The 16,252-nt window shown below is 38.1% G+C and overlaps 1 protein-coding gene across 1 annotated transcript in view; it reads right to left on the bottom strand.

Moving 5' to 3' along the window:
• The window catches only part of adgrb2 (adhesion G protein-coupled receptor B2), a 344,844-nt gene that overhangs the window by 163,146 nt on the left and 165,446 nt on the right, over positions 1-16,252 (bottom strand). Inside the window, exons 12-14 of the mRNA XM_041809355.1 lie at positions 15,893-16,039; positions 5,426-5,513; positions 4,333-4,435 (exon numbers count right to left, since the gene is read on the bottom strand). Of these exons, the coding sequence (XP_041665289.1) occupies positions 4,333-4,435; positions 5,426-5,513; positions 15,893-16,039 (338 nt within the window). The remainder of the gene's footprint in view (positions 1-4,332; positions 4,436-5,425; positions 5,514-15,892; positions 16,040-16,252) is intronic.

Here is a 16,252-nt window from a genome sequence, read left to right as displayed (position 1 = left end):
ATGAATAACATCTCTACAGCAAAACAAAGTTTTGCACAAATTTAAGGTTAAAGAAATATTGCATCTTATGCAATTTGAAAATTACAGCAGACCATGTTGCGATTTAACCCTCAGACCTCAAAACTATTTTTTCACCATCATGTCTCGTCTGGACTTCTTGTCTTATAAAGCTTATAAAACATCAACCCTGTGGTGCACAGTCAAGCGCTATCCATCTTTTTTGTTCAGGACAACCTGGGCTTAAGGAATATATCTAATACAGCAATGTCACTGAAATTTAAAAAGTAAAGAGGACTCTAAAGTAATAGAAAACAAATAGGAATTTGAAACTCAGCGATTTTTATTTATAACAGAAAACATTTGTGATTAAGCCTTTTGCTTTGCACAGACTTGTTCTCCCATCTCTTGGGGATGAAACAGTGAAAAAATAAACATTTTGGAACTGTTTTCAAAATATCTACATATATACAAAGAAATGTCCATGCACTTTTAGAGTAGAGTAGAGATGCAACTGGTCGACTACAACTCCCACAGTGCATTGCAGCAAACAACACGGCGATACCCTGGGCAAAAAGCCAAAGTAAGTGATCTAAAATGGATCAAAACTGGATGAAAAGACGCTTATTATCGGATCTAACAATGTGGATTCAATCTGTAAAGACCCCAAAAAGTCACAGAAGTTCCAGGCTTGCTAGAACGGCGTCCTTCACGGAGGGCATTGAGGCATTCTCTGGTGGATATTTGTCTGAGTGAGAATCAGATGAAACCAGCTGCATTTCTGATTTTTTGAATACAGTTAATTAGTCAATGTTTCAATATCAGTATAAACTTAGTGTCCATTAAAGAAGGAAACAGAGCATTTGTTTCATCTCATACCAGACATACCCAATTTGGCAGCTAACACATAGTTTCCCATCAACACAATCGTAGCCAGTGGAAATGCTCAGTGGCAAGTAACTGTTCAAAAACAAATAGCCACGGTGGCCCTTGAGCAAAAAAGTTAATGTCAAGCTGGTCATAAAGGGATGGACATGGTCAGCAACAACACTCAGGTGGGCTGTGGCATTTAAACGGTGCTCAGTTGGTACTAAGGGGCCTGAAGTGTGCCAAGAAAATATCCCTTCCATGTTGTTTATGCCAAATTTTGAATCCACCATCTGAACGTTGCAGCTGAAGTCTCAGTTTCCTGTTCTTAGCTGACACGAGTGGCACTTGGTGTGGTCTTCTGCTGCTGTAGCCCATCTGCTTCAGGGTTCAATGTGATGTGCGTTCAGAAATGGTATACTTCAGTTTTAAAGGGAGGTTATTTAAGTTACTGTTGCCTTTCTATCATCCCATTCTCCTCTGACCTCTGATATCAACAAGGCATTTTGTCCAAACTACCACTCACTAGATATTTTCCCTTTTTCAGACCATTCTCTGTAAACCCTAGAGATGGCTGTGCATGAAAATCCCAGTAGATCAGCGGTTTCTAAAGCTGTGTTTCCATTACCCCTAGAGATGCAAAAAAATGTAAAATAACACAATAAAAACTGGAAATGGAAACACCTGAATTAAACATCACAGGACGTAATGTACGGTATCACATGACCAGTTCACTCTGAGACAACATAGTGCAGTACATGTGGACAGAAGAGGAGACGAGACTTTTCTTAACATCATACTTACACCCTTTTACGTGGCTTTTGCCATACATACAGACTTTGCCTCTTAAGTATCATCTGTTGCCTTCGTCTTTTGTTAAAAACTGTCAAGGCAACGGCTGTAATCATAACTGTACCGACATGCAACAGGTTTTAAGCATCCAGCTTCCTTGTGAGATGAGTATTTATGAGTATTGCGAGGCTTCAATGGAAACACATATAAGCGCAATTGTACTTAATGAAAATGTACAAAATATTGCTTTAATTTTGTGAAAAAAAAAAAACTGGAATGGAATGGAAACCCAGCTAGAGATACTCAGACCAACCTGTCTGGCACCAACAACTTTCTTCCCCATTCTGATGCTCAGTTTGAAATTCAGCATGCCGTCTCTACCACATCTACATGCCTAAGTGCATCGAGTTGCTACCATGTGATTGGATGAGTAGCTATTTGTGTTAACAAGCAATTGAAAAGGTGTACCTAATAATGTGGTTGGTTTACTTTTGGGATAAAAATCACTGATTTTTGATATGAAAACTCCTTAAAGACCAAACTCTTCGTCAATAATGTAAGTGATATTAACAGTAATATCTGTCTTATTTAGTAGAAATAAAACAACATGTTTTTAACCAAGATCCTATTTTAAATAGATTTTATATATGGTTAGTTAAAGAAGGTTTCTCACTAAAACCTGAGTTTTTGTTTTCTCTGTGTGACATTTGAACACATCCAGAGCTCTAAGGCGTAAGAATAACAACTGATAATGTTTGGCAAGAAATCTATTCAGATTAGAAATACAAAATACAACAATTCTTTAATTTTTTCATTGGCTACCGGACATTTCAGGCTTTCTTTAATCTCTGTTTAAGTCTCATACACTGAAGAGATCAGTTTATCTGCACAGAGCACACAGTTTATCTCGCACTTCTATTAGCCTACATTAATAATAATACCTGAGCCTGAGGTATTGCAGCCACTCCCCTCTCAGTCTGGGACAGTTTTTGGGTGGCCTCCCCCAGCGCATGCTGCTTCTTTTAATCGCCACAACACACTTTTATGTCCTCACCTTAAGAGCTGACCATGTTTTTCACAACCCAAATGTAAAAATATCTATCATTTTGTAATCTGAATGTAAAGAATTATAATATTGTCATATACAAGTTATAAATCATGGTTTTTCCAACAGTGCTGTGCAGTGATTTATTTCTACATGCTGTGCTTCTGATTCCCTTTAATGCCACATTTTTGGGCTAAAAACAACATTTCCCTTTACTTCTCTGACCTGGAGACTGAAGCCATAATAAAAGGAGCTGACATATTTGCTGTATCTCCATTTCATAAACTCTGGGGGTGAGGCCGGCTGAACCGTGAATATAAAGGGGCGTTTATAGCCTCTACGTTTATAAACAGCCACTCATTTGAACATTGTGATTGGCCAGATACGTACGTTGCATAACTCAAATGTGGATCTTGTAAGATTATTTCCACACCCAAATCTGCGCTGGTTTCTATGGAAGTTTGATAAACGAGGGCCTCTGTGTTTCTGAGCCTTCATGATTTGATTTAAAAAGGGTGTGACAAGTATTAAAAGTGAGATACCTCTTTAAGAAGGATAAATATAGCATCACAGCCACAATGGGCAGAGTGCACATATGTGAATTTTCCCTGCACAGTGTCTGTCCTCAGCAGGGGCCTCAGGTTATCTGTCCAGAACAGCATGCTAGCTTCTATCAGCATTAAGACATCATCCTGTGGACAGTGTGTGAAACCTGCAGTACTTCTACTCTGCCAATAGTGTTAGAAAGCTGCATCAGAGAAAAACAAGGGGAGTCATATAAAGGAAATGCCATAATTAAGTAATGAATCAGCAGTTAGAGCAGAGATTAAGTGGCTGGGGATGGAAAATGAATACTAAGTCTTTATAATGAAGCACTGTGCAATAACTTTCACCCTGAGGTCCTGGTTGACACAGCAAGAGACTGATTTTATCGGAAGATTTCAGTATATGTTTGCAAATTTATTTATAAGTGTGTTTTTGTGCTGTCTAAGGAGATCCATTAAATATTCAACATTATTTTTAAAACTGTGCCCACCTTTGCACAGAAGAATGCCTAATGAAGTCCGCATCTTATTGAGGTCGTGAAGAGGGCCTCTCATTAAACTTGCACTTAGTCCTCTCCTCTGAAGACACCCCACAAGTCGTTTATAATAACACACTCCACTGTAATATAAACCAAATAGGCGCCAAGAGACACTACGATATAAGGAAGTCAGGAAGGTCCGCGTTTATTCAGGCAATTCAGCGAGCGCTATGGCGCTTTATAGCATGCAGCATTTTTTCTTTCATCTGAACTCGGGAATCATGGGTCAGCTGGGATACAAGAAATCCTTTAAAGCCTTAAACAAATTTAGTTTCTTGGCTAAAGCTCGCTCAGCGTACAAATAGCGCCATAAAAAATGCAAACCCTTCCAACTGAGTATTCCTCGTATGGAATAATTTTGTCTTATTTGTGCATCCCATGCTTAGAAAATAAGGGTTCTTAAAAGTGCAGAGCCGCAGTGCAGACGTTTGAAGAAGTCATGTTTTCAAACACTGATGTAGGATCTTGAAGACTCATGACCTATTATTTTGGAGTTTATGAATCCATATTAAAACATAGAAGTGCCAAATTCATGAGAGAAACTTACATTTATAAGCGGTGACAACTCCACTACCACCATGGGCTCGCTGGGCTGAGGTTCTGGCCGCACCGTCACTGTCAGGATCTTGGAGTTGATCATCGCTGGGGGACTGCAAAGATGCACACAGTCAGACATAAAAGATGTTATTTCCAGATAAGATAAAAGGAAAATGTGCCGCGCATTCCACTTCTGCTTGAACAAGCTCACAAATTTTGGACATGACAAGAAAGAAAATGGGGAGGTTTGGATGTTTTCCTGCTTCTGTTTGTTGAAAAAAAAAAATCCAGCTCAAAAGCAACACACTCAAAAACGCTCTCACTGCTCTGCCATGATTTTGATGGTTTCTGAGTGTGTTTGCAAAATAAAGGCTTACATACATACATAAAGAATAAAGATTGAAATAAACCCTCATGAGAAAAGGAGAAAGCTGGCGCCTGACTTAAAACAAATCACTGGACCTATTAGCATTCAGCAGAGCTACAGGGAGGAAGGGCTTTAAACAGATCCAGCTCATCCACAACCAAGAGCACTGACCTGAATAAAATGGCCAAGGGCCAGCGCAAACACCACATCGCTGTGGCCTTTTGACAACCTTCTGATTCCTCCTAACTTCTATTTCTGCAACTTGTACGCAAGTTTTAGGAACTATCAGGCCCCACACCTTCTCAAAGCCCACTGTACATTTTCCAAAAATACACTGACAATGCAAAAGAAAAGGAGAAACATCTAGGGAAATATACTGTTATGGAGATCCAAGACGTTTTCTGATAACTAGGCAGGCAAAAGAAAAGGAGAGGAGCGATACAGGAGACAGATGGAGAATGTGAGTTTGGAATTAGATAGAGAGAAGAAGTGAAAGAAGAAAGGGTGCAGGAATAGAAAGATATCGAGCTTAAAAAAGAAGCAATACATGGGAGATGAAAAGTTGACAGAGAATATAATGAAAAAAGAGACGCAGAAAGGTAAAAAAGAGGACAAGTCAACAAGAAAACAAGTGGAGGTGACATTTAATTTAAAATGTAAACTAGATTTCACTCCTGATGTAAGCTAGAGGAAAAACAAGAACAATAGGATGGCATATAATAATAAATATACTCACTTTGGTGCAGGGAGAATGACGCCCAACGTCCTGTACAAGATGGCTCCGATGACATAGTACATGGTGGTCTCTGTCTCCGTCTCTGTCTCTAAAAAAAAAAACACATTTTTGTAGCTAATTAGCCAAATGTTGCTTTGCTGAATGAATTAAAAATCAATTTCTTTGCCATTTTAAATGAGAAGAAAATCCTTGATTAAATGTTATAGCAGGGAGATGGCTCAATGGAGCAATATTTTTAAAAATCCATTAAGAAAATTGAAAATCCTGTCAATTTTGGGGGCTGAGAGAAATGAGGAAAGCACATGAAGTTTAACTTGAAATCCAGTGTATTCAGCACACTTTAATACCTCTTTTTTTATCTCAAAGGGTTGAGTCCAATGTATCGCTGCACCTATTAGACAAGTGTCTGAAAATTTGCTCTACATCACTGTGGATTGCATGGTTGCTTTGCTGCAGAAACAGTTTGTTCAGTGTTGCACACCAGGCTGGCATAGTCACGTTTTAACAGGTTGGGATTCTCGGGTATTAGATGGTTGCACGTCTGTTAATTTTAATCAAGCCGGACAGAAAAATCAAACCTGTCTAAGATCAGGGAGAAAGAAATGTCACAGCAATATGTGACCCCTGTAAAACTTCACTGGTCTGCCAATGAAAAAACAGGGAAAAGGTCGACTCTTTTAGTTTCGTATCATACATTTAAAGAAAACCGTGGTAAACTGTTGAGTTAATAAACCTATCGAGAGCTGAACGACTCCTCAGTTAAAGAGAAAGAGTTAAAGAGATGGGCAGCGTGACTCGTGAGCTGAGGGTCTGCACTTCACAACTATCAGCGTTACCGAGGGCTGAGACCCTGGTCCGGTTCTGGGAAAACTTGAAAATTTCCAAACAAAGCATAAAATTTCCAAGCATTTTCAAGCAAATTCCCCCTGATATAAACAAATTCTCTAGAATTTAAAAGAAATTAGCTAAAAATGTATAACATAATTTTAAAGCACCCCAAAAAAGAACCCCAAAATTTCCTTACATAATCCCCAAATGAATCAATGAAACATAATACTAAATCCTAAACATTCCCATAAAAATTTCCTCAAGAATTCCATGTAAAACTCCTGATTTCAAAGTAAATGCCCACATATTTCAAAACAAATCCATTCTAAATTTTTCTTATACAATTCTAGAGAACTTATAAATACATTCCATAAAAAATGACTGAAAATTCCTACAAACATCCAGACAAAGTCCCTGAAATTTCCATAAAATCTTGAGAATCTCAAAGGACACACACACACAAAAAAATCCCAATCAAATTCCCCAGAAATGTCAAATAGTTTTCTGAAACTTCCATGGAAAAACCTCCAAAAATCAAAGCTAATTCTCCAAAAATTCCCAAGTAAAATTCCCAAAATATACAAACACGTCCCCGAAAATCCCATGAAAATATTTTAAATTGTCAAGCAAGTTCCTTAAAGTATCCAAACAAATTATTACAATTTCAAATAACTTAAAAATGCATTCCGTGAAAATTCACCCAAACATCCAAACGAGTTTCCTGGAATTTCTATAAATATCTCTAAACAAATTCCCTTAATTATCCTAACAAATTACCAAAAATTTCTTAATAAAATTCCCACAAAAATTTAATACATTCCAAGAAAATGATGGAAATTCACCCAAACATCCAAATAAACTTCCTGAAATATCTATTTAATTTGTGAAAATCTCAGATGACACCTCCCCCTGCCCAATCAAAGCAAAATTAAAGCAAATTCCCTAAAAATGATCTAATCACATTCAAAATTTCTGTAAAAAATACTCTCAAAAATAGAAGCTAATTATAAAAAACTCAAGTCCTGAAATATACAAACACATCCCCAAAATTTCCATGAAAATATTTGAAATTGCCGAGAAAATTCCTTAAAGTATCTAAACAAATTATTACAATTCCCGATAACTTAAAAAGCCATTTGATAAAAATTAACCCAACATCTGAATAAAATTCCTGAAATTTCCACAAAAATCTCAAAGCAGTTTTCCTAAATTATCCTAACAAATTCCCCCAAATTTCCTAATAACATTTTCACAAAAATGTAATACATTCCATAAAAATGATGGAAATTCACCCAAACATCCAAACGAATTCCCTGAAACATTTCAAATGGCAGCCCTATTCCCAATCAAAACAAAATCAAAGCAAATTCCCTTAAAATATCTAATCAAATTCCAAATGTGAAAATGTCCCCAAAAAATCTAAGGAAATTTCTCCTAAAACTCTCAATGAAATTCCCCATAATATACAAACACATGTCAGGGAAATATCACAATTCTCTGAACATCACATTATTGTACAATCTGGATGATAATCTCAAAAATGATCTCATTAATTGTTATTATGTTGTATGTAATGTCCTCATATGCACATGCAGGGTATGAGGAGGGTAATATACATTCCAACTCTTGTGATTTTTAAGGGAAGTAGAAGATGATGCCCCTGTTATCATTTCTGAAAGTGTTTAAAAATATTTCGTCAGTCAGCTGCTTGATGAATACCTCTGGGCCTGAACGAGGAGGGAGATTTTTAAATCATTTCTTTAATTTGGTCTGACTCCGTATCACCCCCAGCTTGTTGACTCTACAGATTTGATTTCATTAGAAGTCTTTGAAGCCCCTACGTTCTTGGGGTAAAGTGCCTTTTAACACATGATTATTTACTCTGTGAAAAAAAAATGTCCATATGTTTATTTTTTTTAGTTTAATATGCACTCCTTCATGCAAAAATGCCCATGAATTTATCAGACTCTTGTGTATATAAATAAATATTCCACAGCAGTAAACACTGTTGGGAAGCAAACAAGCAGAGACTTCATCTTCCTTGTTAAAAGGATATTTCAGCTACGCAGACACAGAAAGGCTCTGTTGAAATCAAAATAAGAAAAAACATGGTTAATTACAGCCCCTTCCAGAAGCCAAGTAGATTAGAAAATTAGCCCATGTAAACACTTATTATGTTGAGGACGCACAATTAATTCAGGTGCAAGACTCTGGTTTTACTCTATGAATATGTGGAGACTGCTTCAGTGTTCTTGTTTGCCTTTTAGCAGCCAGCAGCTCTCATGGACATAGAGTCTCGCTTCTAAAATAAGTCCATTTGCTTGAACATGCAGTGAAATGCATTTTCCCCCTGTGACTTCTCTTTTGAATCCCTTTCTTCTCTTCCTTTTCATCTTCACCCGTCCCTTCGCATCCTCCCCTGTCCATTCTCCAACCCACTTTTCAACTCCTCCGCCCTTTTCAAAGTTGCTCTCTCCAAGCCCTTGTCTTGCATCCATCCCTTCAGTTTCTTCAGCCAAAGAGAGCCAAAGCTCCCACAGTGACGTGGAGTCCCCCTGTAAATGTCACTTTGTCTCGAGTGAGGAATGCAGAAGGACACAGTGAGGAAAAGTAAGAGGGGAAGAGTTCATGATGAGAGATACCACTCCCTCTTTTGCCCTTTTAGGCTTAGAGAGGCGATGGAGGATCATATAGGCACAAAGAGGGGAAGCGGGATGGAGCTGATGGTATCAGACGCATCGGATGACTCATCCAAAAATCTGTCTGCATGCCTGCTGCCTGAGAGGTAATACTCAGGAAGAGAGAGACAGATGAGGAAAGAGAGACGAAAAGACAAGAAGATCTCGACAGTGGGGGGAGAAAAAAGCAATTGTGAGAGTGCGAGGAGGCAAAAAAACAGATCAAAGTCAGCATGAGAAAGCCTGTGAGTTTGATGGATCCTAATTGGACAGTGTCTGCAAAAGGCATGCAAATGAGAAAGTCAGTGTATTGTGGGTAAATGGTAAATCAGTATTTGAGGGGGTGGAAGTCCTGCGCTCCAGGATGATTAATAACACAAAAGCACTCAATCACCAAACTTTAATTTCCCATGAAGTGACTTTTCGTCACTGTTGGCTTGCTGAACATCTAAATGATTGGTGGTCAGCAGTAATCCGGCAAAATGGCAAACCACCAGTCTCCAGCTGCGAACTTTAATATGCCGTTTGTCAGGGAAAGATATGCTTGGAGTTGAAGCTTCGCCATAATTTATGGTTTTAATCAAATATCGAAAGCCCCGTCCAAACAGTTTCATGTGAGTTACTTTTTACTCCCGTCTTGTTTCTTTCCTCGGCAAGTTTACAACTGAAAAACTTTTGTAGACAGCGGAGAAAAATTCTCTTGTAGAGTCAAATTAATTTCTCCTGGTTAAATAGACTGACAGAGCCATGAGCTCAACTACAGAATAAGAAATTACTTGCAGTTTTTTTCTATTGCAAGGACATTTCAGGAAAATATAACTCAGAACTTACATTATAATTTAACTGAAAAATGACAAAGTGTTTGCTTTATTTTGGGTGAATCCCTTTAAAATCCACCATTGTTGACGGTTAGACACTGAGAGAAAAAAGTTTTTTATAATACTGCTCTACCACCTAAAAGGGGCGGAGTCAGACAGCTCAATAGCATTTAAAGCCACAGACACAGAAACAGCAGGACTGAAACCAGACATGCAAAAATTCAATACTGGAGTGTTTTTTTAAGCAATAAACTTCACAGGCATGTTTTTGGGACCTCTGAGAACAATATAAACTTGTCTTAAAAGGGTCAAATATGTCCCCTTTAAGAAAAAAGCTGTTTCTTTTAGGTCAAAACTACCATAACTGTAGTGCAAAACCTCTGTTTATGGCAGTTTTTACTGTGTGGTGGCATTAGCTAATGAGCTAAGACATATGCGGTCAGCGTCTGCATAAGCAATCCCAAAGCAGAATACATGAGGCTAAATGTTTTTTCTTTCTTAACTCAAACAGTGGCTGTTAAAACTGCTGATAAGAAAGATGGTCTAATACAAATTTGAAGCAAATTGAGCTCTTCTGGTTTGTGTTCCTGCTTGAGCAATCCTGTAGAGCAGGGGTATCAAACTCAAGGCCTGGGGGCCAAATGTGGCCCGTGGTACAGTTATACCTGGCCCACTAGATCATATGATATTTTCATTATAACTGGCCCACCAGTATGAGGTCGGCAGATCTCCTTCAGTATAAAAATGTAAACTTGATCTTGATGATTTATAATATCCTTGCTCAGTCATGAAAATGAGAAAAAGTAAACAGTAAAATTAATTTGATAAAAGTCAGGAACGTAGGAGACGTTTTTGTTTTCTTTATATTTTCAGTTTTGCATCTCACATGACTAAAAGTTATGGTTTTGACTTTTTATTTCGTATTTCATCCTTTAAATCCCACAATTTTAACTTTTTATTTCATATTTTTGCCTTTAAGATCCATAATTTTACATTTTAAATCCTATTTTGACCTTTTACAGTCATGATTGACTTTAATCTCATGTTCTGACCTTTTTCAACTCCTAATTTTGACATTTTATTTTGTTTTTCACCTTTAAAACTCATAATTTTTAACATTATTTCATATTTTGACTTTTTAAACTCATGAACTTAATATTTAATCTTATATTTTGACATTTTAAAGTCACAATTTCGGTATTTATCTCACATTCTGGTTGTTAGATATCATGATTTTGAATTTTTTTCTCAGTTCTGCTGACCATTTCAACTCCTAACTTTGACTTTTAGCTCACTTTTTTTACCTCTAAAACTCATGATTTTGAATTTTCGTTCATATTTTGACTTTTAAAACTCATGAATTTGAAATTTTATCTCATATTTTGACCGTTAAAACTCGTGAATTTAACTTTAATATCACATTTTGACTGTTAAAAACCATGGTTTCAGAATTCTATCTCATACTTTGCCTTTAAAAAATATATTTTGACTTTAAATGATATGTTTTTACCTTTGAAACTTATAAGTTTGACTTTTTATCTCAGATTATGAGTTTTCAACTTATCATGATGACCTTTTAATCGGTTGACAGTCAATGGTTAAATATTGAACCTGTTTGGCCCTCAGGTTAGACCCAAATTCAGAATCCGGCCCCTGCTGTGATTGAGTTTGACACCCCTGCTTTAGAGCTAACTGTTAATGAATTTTCACATACCAGCACTGATGTATTTAAACATAATGTCATTGCTAGCGTGAGTGTACATATATGTGTGTGCATGCCTAGGAGAGACACTGTGTGATTGTTTGTGAGAGAAACTGAGAAGCAGTGGAGGTAGAAAGCGAGTTTGTCACCTCGAAAATCAGTGAAGAGCAGTCCAAGCCTCTGCCCAGTCAGGCGGTTCATGAACACATCAATTGGCTGTGTGCTCCTGCAACTGTGTACGCAATTGCACACACAAAGGTGCCAGAGGTTGTTTATGAGAATCTTTGAGCTGTCTCTCCTAGATAGGCCTCCATTATGAGCTCAATGAGCCTATCAAATGTATAGCAATCAGCCAACGGTCAATGGGAAGAGGCAGGGGGCAAAGGCTAGGAATAGTGTCCTAACTCATTCAGCTACATGCAGGATGGATGACAACATTAACCAAACAGCATATGCTTAAATGTCAATGGCATGTAGTGAATAGCATGAAAATGGTCCCGTAGTAAATGAAACACAACAAACAAAAACAGCTACAAAAAGCAAAGTAAGGTAATTAAAAGAGAAAGAGATGAGAAAACATCATGGTACAGTAATTAACAAGAGTGTAGCTAACGTATTTGTTGCCGGTTCCAGAGTAACAATCATCCTTGGAAAATCTGAAATCACAGCACCTTCAAATCTGGAAAACAACTCCAACAAAAACAACTACAGGGCATATCATAAAAAGGTTTTGTTACATAAAAGCAGCATGGATAAAAAAGAGGTAAGGTTGTGAGGTTGTGCATAATAATTACATAAATAGCGGTGTAGGTAATTTGAGGTTAGGCGCCCTGAGGTTCGAATAAAGGTTGTCTTGAACGCCAATCAGAGTCTGTGTCATCAGTGCAAGTCAGAGGTCGGAGGCAACTCTGCCTCCATCAGCCTGCAGCCCCTTTGAACTTTAATTTGGGCCGAAGACCATTTGCCAGACAGGAAGTCTGCCAGTCTAATTTCCTGTGGGATGTGACCTTTAACTTGGTTTGTAGTCAATCGCATCTGCCACAGTAATTCTCTAATCTCATTTTGCTGTTCCTTTCTAGTCTCCTATTTCCCCTTTTTTCAAACTTTAACTTCTTCCTCTCTTCAGTCATTCTTTGACGTGTGTTTGGACAGTCACTCCGTCGTGTCTTGGCTCCACTTTAAAACCTTATGTAAAAAAAAATTCACAGCCATTAACACTTAACAGCAGGTAACTTTCTTGTGCGCGCTAAAAGCGAAGACACATCTTTCAAAATGGTTTTGAGCACTTGTCGCTCTCGAGGGGAAGCAGCACAAGTCTTCACAGATGAAAGCCCTGCATCTTCTTGAAAAAGCCCTCAAGGGTCTCCTTACAGTCCGAGTTCTCCTCGGCATTACCCTCTGATGTCCTTGAGAAGCCGTCTGTCTGCTTCCATGAGACACTAGTCTAAGAGCGTGAATTCACAGCGGCAAAACTTTCTTGTTCCGACCTTGGCTGAAAAGGAGGGCTGAGTGGGGGCGATAAAAGGTCCTCCTATGTCTCAGAGTAAAGACTGGGATATAGGATAAAGTGGATCTTCACCATGACTGTGTGCTCAGCACTCAGATAAGAATTTAGGGAGATTTCTGGGGACTTCTGAACTAATATGGACTCATATTTGCTCTTTAAGTCAAATCACAAGCTTTATTTTAATTTTCATGAGGCATGCGCTTAGGCTTGGCCAGATCTAGGCAGTTCTCTAACAGGAAACTCAACAGCTCTACAACTAGTGATGCCTCTGAGTAAATCATTTCAAACCCAATTCAAATTATGCAAGTCACCTAGTCATAAGTTAAGATAACACACAGGAAAGTTAAATGGTAGTTTTGGTGATCACTGTTTTCAACTGTAGTTCTTCTTAAGCTCAAAGTTCATAGGGGAAGGAAAGGTTTGCATGGACTATTCTTGAAATCTGATTGGCCACCGCAAAATCTGAAATTATGATTGGCTTTTGCCCAGTCAGAAGCAGGACTTTAGCCAAAATCAGCATCAGTATAGGCAGTGTTGTAATAAGATGCTAGCTAGCACAGTTTTTCTAAACATCACACATTAGGTCAGGCAGGCCATGGAGTCAAACGCTGCCATATAATTAAGATCAGCTGCTCTGACGCAAACCCTCACCAGCTGATGCCCAGCTGATTCGCTCTAAGCACACTATTGGCTAATCACACTAATGCTGCCATGTTTATACTGGTTTTACTTGCTGCTCTGCAAGCCGCTTTTGCAACCCTCCTCCACCCCAGCTTCTCCTTTATTTAGCTTCTGACTTAAGCAGTATCTTTCTGTTGTCACTGAAGCCTGCTCTGGGTTTTTGGTTGTATCTCTCTCTGCCTCAGGCTTTCCTTTACTGGCACAGGAAAGGCAGGAATGTGGTGTCCTGTGGTCCTGACTGAACTGGCATTTAAAACGAGACGTTTTTTTTTTATATAGATCTTCTTTTTGAGCCTTAAGAGAATTAAGCTTAGAAGATTTAAATCCTTCTCCTCCATTGAGTTACTTTAAAGTTCCAGCTAACGATTACAGTCGGCACTCTACTAGTCAGTATCATAACTACCAGTTAAAACTAATTGCTAGGGTTGTTGCAGGCCAAACATTTTTAGTCATAATTAAGCTCAGAACTGCAATTTGGAATTCTACTATTATGAAACTTTAAAGCTGTAATGAGACATTCAGGGGAGCAGCGGTGTAATTGTTTCCTTCTGTGGCTGTAAGGGAACACTGCAGGGGCTTAGCCAAAGTGTGATGAAAAGGTCAATAAAGCATGCTATGAATGCAATTAAAAAGAAATTAAAGTGCTCATGGACTTTAATTATGTTGGGATTAATGCATCAATGCTAACAGCCCAACTAATTACTATTATTTTCCATGAATTCAGGCCCACAATCCCGCTCAAAAGCCAGGTCTAAGCTGTTATCAAGTCATCTGCTACTAGAAGACACTGTAGCTCAGGGTAGTGGCCACTGCTTTACTGCCATAATGCTCTACTGCAAAGATGTTAACAAGCATACTGAGCAGACGGCATCAAGAGCATGCTATATTAACTATGCAGTTAACTTTATTGCTGTATAAAATGGGAAAAAATAGGTTGCATGTTGGCTGGGTCAGGTTAAACTTGTTTATGACCTCTCAAATGGAGTGCAAAGAGGATCAGATGCCAGCAGTAGTTGCACTTCTTCCATTAGCAACACTAAGCAGACTGATTTCACAATGTTTACCTAAAGACGCTTTGAGAAAACAGTCTAAGCACAATTTATCTAAGTGTTTTCTCAATGTAGAGTACCCAATTTAAGGCAATTTGCATATGTTTGATTGGAATCTGAAATTAGTTGCCTTAAAAAGTCCTGCTCAGAAGTGCAATATTCACAGCACTGGGAAAAAAATCAAGAGACCACTTAAGGAATGTGTTTTTTCTCTGGTTCTATCACTTCTAACTTTAAAATACATAATCTAAAAGTGATATTTAAGAAGTTAAATGCACAATTTTTGTTTTATTTAAGGATGCACCAATGCATTAGTCTGACATCAGTACTGACTAGTGTCGGCCCTGTTGACAAACATCAGCCACTGATTCATATTGTGGCATCAGCAGATATCAGTACTCACTGTTTATTTGTGACATCAAATCAATGAAATGTTGGCATCCAATATGCCTAACTGCTGGATAAAATACAGTTTTTTACAAGGCAGAGGAAGTCACATCAGACATACCCTGCTCCTTTTCATGGAAGAGAAAATGTTTGCATACAAGAAGTGATGGGGAGGAAAAAACTTGCTTTCGGTACTGGCAGTCAACCAAATTGTTATTTAAATGCCGCTATGTTTCCCAGTTTTATTAATTTGTCCTGTCATATTACTGTATTCAACATTTTTCCCAACTTTAAAATAAAACTTTCTACTTTAGGTATTTTATTAGCAGAAAATAAGAACTGACTAAGCAAACAAACAGATGCAATATATTTCAGATTGTGCATAATGCCATACAAAAGTTATTTTCCATTTTAAACTGCAGAATATTAATGTGTTTACCTTACCATTACCTTTATGAGTTGATATATTATTATGTGAAGGAATAACCTTCATGTTTTATTAAGGCTTGAATAAATCTTAGTAAACCTCCACCTGTCTTTCCCATGGCTGTTTGGCTTTGAATCTTGGTGCAAAAGCTCTAGAAAATCAACCTTGTTTGATGGTTTTTGAGGTTATTGAGGCTTTGCTCACCAACCCAGTACCTAAACAAAGAGAATGAGGTGTAGCTGTGTAGCTGTGTATGATACTTTAGTAACTGCACACATACTTTATGCCACAGTCAGTGCCACCCCAGCTAAAACAGCTCCTGGATACACCAACACACTGCAAAGGTCTGACCAAACCTTTCATCACAGATGTCTCGTTTCGCTCTCTAACCTTCTGTCGGGTTGGTGAAGACCTCTTTAGGGATGTAGAGTTTGTCTTCAGCAGTTCTGGCCCAATCCTTCATCCCTCTCCGGCCTTTCATGGGAAAGTTGATATCACTTGAAACTGCTGACACTGGCTCTCGCTGGATGGTTATCACTGTGCAGGAGAGAGATACAGCGAAGAAAACAACACTTAAATGTCACTGCAGTGCAAGACCAGATCCAAGGAAAGAACTCTTGCAGAAGAAAAAAGCCCTTCATGAGTGAATGGTAAATGGACTTGTGTATAGCGCTTTTCTAGTCATCTAACTACTCAAAGGGCTTTTGATACCAAAGGCCACACTTACCAATTCATACCCATGTACACCTG

Source organism: Cheilinus undulatus, linkage group 16 (assembly GCF_018320785.1).
Source record: "Cheilinus undulatus linkage group 16, ASM1832078v1, whole genome shotgun sequence".
Classification (NCBI taxonomy): Eukaryota; Metazoa; Chordata; class Actinopteri; order Labriformes; family Labridae; genus Cheilinus; species Cheilinus undulatus.
Note: the sequence above shows the minus strand (reverse complement) of the source record. Positions and strands in the feature narration are given on the sequence as shown.